This window comes from Gymnoscopelus braueri (assembly GCF_963280865.1).
Source record: "Gymnoscopelus braueri genome assembly, chromosome: 5".
NCBI lineage: Eukaryota > Metazoa > Chordata > Actinopteri > Myctophiformes > Myctophidae > Gymnoscopelus > Gymnoscopelus braueri.
Window position 1 is genome coordinate 8,315,638 of NC_137606.1, and position 6,000 is coordinate 8,321,637.

Below are 6,000 nucleotides of genomic sequence, written 5' to 3' on the forward strand. Positions count from 1 at the left end.
ATTTGTTTTGCTTCTGTGTGTGAACGTGAACGAACGGGTGAGGCGATGACTTCATAAACTTTATGTGGAACTAGAAAAAGTGCTCCTCGGAGCACAGGTCTCCACCAGGTCAGGTAGGTTATTGTGGCCTCCTAGTGGCGCTATAATAGGCCATTGTGAAAATGGTGCCCGTTTCTTCTTAGGCCTTTCACGACAATCGGACACTGTATTCATGATTTGAGGCATTTTGTTCCAAAAATTTGTTTTGCTAGATTAGACCTGCTGGTGGCGCTATAACAGGCCAATGTTAAAAGGGTGGCATTTCTTCCTCAGCCTAGTGGGAATGTGCGTGTAAAATTTCACGGAAATCGCAAGCTGAGTGCATAATTTGAGGCATTTCGTTCAAAACGGACCAATCCTGCAAACTTTAGAAGCCAACCTTAGCCAATGAGGATGGAATATGGGAAATTGGACAGATCCGTGTTCATCACATGGCTATAGAGATACTGTATACCGATTTGCATGACGTTTGGATCAAATCTGTAGGAGTAATATAAAGAAATTGGTTTTGCACAAATCGGCCTCCTGGTGGCGCTATAACAGGCCCATGTGAAAATTTGGGGCAGAGGTTCTGAATTGGCATCCAGGGAGTGTGTGTGCACAGTTTCGCAGCGACCGGGCCAACGGTTCCAGAGATTAGCTCCGGACAGATGGACACACGGACGGACGGACGGACGGACAGGGGGTAAAACATACTCTCTCGCCATGCCTTTCGGCCTGGCGGAGACAAAAATGCGGGGATTGTGAAATTAAGCGAGCCCCGCATATTTCGCGCCATTTGGCTGTTTATGGAGGGTCTAGCTTATTGCGCATATTGTGTTTTACATATTATATATTGCATTGCTTGGCCCCTGTATTGCTGCTTGCAGCTATATTTATAATTATTATTATGATTATTATATCAGTTTTAATTAACCACTTAAACCCTGTAAAATACTTTGTTGACCAGTGTTCCCCCAGGGGTCTGGACTTGGTCCCGTCCCTTTTCCCTCTACACCAATCCTCTTGTGTATATATAATAGCCGATGTACAAGCTTGCAACACGTTGTGAGCTTGTAGATCGTCTGTTTTCACAGAAATCATGTGTTTTTTGAAGTGTGATATATATATATATATATATATATATATATATATATATATATATATATATATTCTGCTCAGCTGTTTAGAATGCTCATTTGTTAATTGCATGGCCTCCTTTCTCTGAAGTTCAATCAATTCTATTTCTATGGCTTACTGTTTATATTGCATTCCTTGGCCCCTGTGTTGCTGCTAGCAGCTATATGTATTATTAATATTAAAGCAGTTTTAATTGATCACTTAAACCCTACAGTATATACTTCATTGACCGGTGATCCCCCAGGGGTCTGTACTTGGTGTCTCTACACCAAATCTCTTGGGTCAAAATAGCCGAGGTACCAGCTTGCGTGAGCTTGTCGATTGGCTATATTCACAGAATGTTCGTGTATGACATGCCCAGAATAGGGGCGCTAGGGGTCATGTGTTTTTTAAAGTGTGATAAATGTTGTCACAAAAATAAATGCATCATAATCCGTTCTTTTTGTTTTCCACATTAAAACAACTTTATTCAGATGAGTTCATCTACTGATATTTAAACTAGTAGAAGGAATCCATGATGCGCCTCATGCTCATGAACCTCATGCCGCTGTCCATGCCCATGTTCATGAAGTTCCTGTACTCGCCGGGCCTCATGTACATCATCCTGCCTCTGTAGTTGGCCTGCTCGTACATCAGCCAGTGGCCGTCCATCACGTTGCAGGACATGCAGTTGTTCATCTGGTAACGGTCCATGATGTTCTCACAGTCGTCCATCATCTCGTGCATCTGTCCACCGAAGTTCTCCCTCTCGTAGATCCTCATCCTGTAGTTGCCCCTGTGCATGGGGATCATACGGCAGGACTTGATGGAGTCCCTCATGCCCATCATGCTCTGGTAGTCGGAGTACTCGCCCCTCCTCATGAAGTACTGGTTGCCCATGTAGTTGGTGCGGTCGTACACCATGAAGCAGCCCCTCTCCACCCTGCAGGACTGGCACCTGTTCATGTGGGAGGACATGTCAGAGCAGTCGCTCATGCACTCGTAGGAGCGGCCCTGGAAGTTCTTCTCCTCGTAGAAGGTGATCTTGCTCATGTTCATGCCGGAAGACATCTTTGTGTGGGAGTTGTTTCAGCTGCTGTTGCTGCTGCCGCTGTTGCTGCTGCTGTGGCTGTGGGTGAACTGACTTCCTACCTGGCTGAAGCCTTCCTTTTGTACATTACCTGACCAGCAGAGGCTGCTTTGTGTGCCAGGCAGCACCCCTGACACAGCAATATTCCATAGAAGAGCATAGAGCTGAGCTGAGGTTGTTCAGTGTTTCCACCTCAAAAAAACCTTGGAAAGGCTGTTTCTCTGACGGCACAAAGCCTTTACCATTATGACAATACAGACAAGAGGCTGAATGGGTTAACAATGACTAGGGGGTAGACAATGACCTAGCTGAAAAACAGTTCTGTCTCCATAGGTGATCTTGTATCAGATCCAGTTGAGACAGAGTATGGGATACCCCAAGGAAGCATTTTAGGACCCATTCTCTTCTCATTGTCTCAGCCAGATCGAAGGGGTGGCCAAGACTATGTTTTGCCCCCTGTCCGTCCATCCGTCCGTACTTCCTCTGCCCCACATTTTTCACATTGGCCTATTACAGCGCCACCAGGAGGCCGATTTTTGCACATTTACTCTTACAGCTTGTGTCCAAACATCACGCAAATCGATACACAGTATCTCTATAGTCATGTTATCAAGACGGATTTTCATATTCCATCCTGATTGCCTAACATTGGCTTCCAAAGTTTGCAGGAGTGGTCCGTTTTGAACAAAATGCCTCAAATCAGCCTCATGGTGACGCTATAACAGGCCGATTTGCGTTTTTACCTGTAACTGCACCGATCGGCGTGTAACTTTGCATGCACACTCCCTAGAGGCCAAGGAAAAACCTCTGCTCTCCATTTTTCACATCAGCGTTTTATAGCGCCACCAGGAGGCCGACTTTTGCACACAAAAAAAATATATATTACAGATTTTGTCCAAACATTACGCAAATCTGTACACATAATCTCTATAGTCATGTGATCAAGACTAACCTAACCCTAACCCTAAACCTAACCCCTAAACCTAACCATAAACCAAAACGTTGCAATGGAACGAAAATGTAAAAATGAACGTTTTTGTGGTCCAGAAACTTTGTATGACAACGTTTTCTCTGGCGATAGGGTTGACCTGACATGGCGGAGACCTTTGCTCTAAGGAGCACTTTATCAAGCTCTAAATGTTGCCACTTGGTCACATCATCAGATGCCATAATGTCAACTATCATTGCTGCGCAGATGATACACAGTTGCACATATCCGTCTCACCAGACGACGCAAATGCTCTGAATGGTCTCACTTCTTGTCTCAATGACATTTATCTTTGGATGTGCAATAACTTTTTTAAATGTTATGAAGGAAAAACAGAGATTCTCCTTCCTGGCCCCAAATCTGAGAGAGACAAATTACACTCAATGCTTGGATCTCTGGCTAGACAGATTACAACAGATAGTCCAGGGGCCAACACTGATATTTTCACTAATTGGTACCACCTAAGGTGACCGTAAAGTTTTTGTATTTTTGTCTTCCTACTATTCTCTAGTTTATATTTTGGTATGATAACCCTTCCAATCTTGTAGCTTAATGGCTGTTATCACTACCTACCCCTATAGGAAAATGTAATGTATGTGAATCATTCATATGACTTCTAGACAATACTTTTTGGAAAGCAATGGTCTTATAAACAGTTGGCCTACGGTGATTCTACCAGTAGAATCCATTTCTGCTGAGGAAATGTTGGTATTGTGCATATTTAAAGAGATAATTTGCATAAATGAACACATTTGTGTAAATAATTACATGATAAATACAATTACAGCTAGATATTTCAAAAAGTGTGATATATATGTGAGAAAAAAATAGTGGAGATACGTCTGTGACCTACTGACAATGTGCACAAGCAATTTGGTGCGGATCGGCCCAATGGTTTGCGAGATTAGCTAGGACAAACTGCTACAAGCTGTAGTTGTAATAGCTGGAAGGGAATATGTAAAACATCATAAAGATTGTGCAATTAGTGACAAGTTTTAGATTTTTGGCATGGGGTTAGGTGAGGGTGTAAAGTTTTCAAAAAGTTGGGCTGGCCCACTAGTGGCCGGTATGCATGCAGAAACTCCAATATTAGAGGGGTCAGGGGTCAGTATGGTTGAACCCCAAATAATTGAATTAATGTATTTTTTCAATGGATTATGTTACTATTGGGTATGCTAAATAGCATACTAACAATCTAGGACATTTATTTTTCCGGAAAGGCGCCATTTTCAAGATGGCGTCCACGACAGTTTTCTCTCAATTACTATTAGACGTAAAAAGGTGGTTTTGATGTCTAACCCTAGGGTTTAGGACTCAAGGAATGCAACTGAATCTGTGAAATTACCAACAGTTAATTATTAATAGCCAAATCCAAGGTGGCGTCCCAAGGTGGTGTCCCATTCTACTAAATTACTCAAAAACAACAAATTAACCTTTCTTATTTTTATTTTGTTATTGAAAATGAACATTATAACTCAAATTTAATATAGTCAAGTAAAGGTAAATGTTTTTGGAAGCATACTTCTATTACTAACCACAAAGTCGTCAAGTAATCCAGTAAGCCAGGTTAACCAGCCCATTATGCAGTAAGCACTTGTGTTATGCAGTCACTATTTATCATCATTCTCTGACTCCTCTGGAAGAAACTATTGTGGAATCGTCACATTCCTTAAGTTGACACAGTCCACAGACAGTAGTGCAATTCAGAGAAGTTGTGTCCAAAGACTAGCTGATGGCAGTTTTAAAGTGTATAACATGGACCATTTTTTAATAAATCCTCAGACATATCAAGTGTTCTCAGGGGATATTCATCCCTGCTGTGATTGGTTGTGACACAACTTCTCAGATTTTTGGTGTTTGCAAAAAGACTGCTTTAGGGTGGTCATAGCTGAATGGGTAGAGAGTCCCCCTGGGAAACTTAAGGTCCCAGGTTTGATTCCTGGCCCCAGCTATGTGTTGAGTTGTCCATGAGCAAGACACTTAACCCCTAACTGCTCCCCAGAACCAGTTCCGGCAGCCATCGGCTGGGTGAAGCTGAAATCAATAATGAATGCTGCTCCAGAAGCATTCAAGATCATTCATTGTAACTTCTGCACTGCTTACAAGACACTCTGCTGCTTTTGTAGAAGATATGGACAACCATGTAGGCCTACTACTATCTGTGGACTGAGGAATGTCTCAATTCCACATAAAAAGGGAGTCAGAGGATGATGATGAATTGTGATTGTAGTCTGTATAACCAAACAAGTTCCTATAATGGGCTTGTACCTGCTTATTAGATTACTTGACAACAGTGTGGTTATTTAAGTAATTGTGTAAGTAAGTAATAGATATATCTTATCTTACATCCCCCTTTCTAAGTTGAATAGTAATATAACCATTATAAGCTCCATCGTGGACGGCATCTTGAAAATTACGCCTTTCCAAAATGTACATTTTCCTAGATTGTATGCTATTTAGCATGCCCAATAGTAACATAATCAATTGAAAAAAGATGTTTGTATCAATTATTTGGGGGTTCAACCATACTGACCCGTCTAATATGGAGTTTCTGCATGCATACCGGCCACTAGTGGGCCAGCCCAACTTGTATGCGGTGGTTTTTGAAAATCTTACACCCTCACCTAACCCCATGCCAAAAATCTAAAACTTGTCACTAATTGCACAATCTTTATGATGTTTTACATATTCCCTTCCAGCTATTACAACTACAGCTTGTAGCAGTTTGTCCTAGCTAATCTCGCAAACCATTGGGCCGATCCGCACCAAATTGCTTGTGCACATT

General features: G+C 42.0%; 1 protein-coding gene across 1 annotated transcript; it reads right to left on the reverse strand.

Annotated features, from left to right (window-relative positions):
- Nucleotides 1-1,656: 1,656 nt before the first annotated feature.
- LOC308085657 (gamma-crystallin M2-like) lies at nt 1,657-2,208 on the reverse strand (the record flags this gene model as incomplete). Its single annotated transcript, XM_080428896.1, has 1 exon — nt 1,657-2,208. One exon carries the CDS (start codon nt 2,206-2,208, stop codon nt 1,657-1,659), a length of 552 nt encoding a protein of 183 aa, XP_080285022.1.
- Nucleotides 2,209-6,000: the final 3,792 nt, after the last annotated feature.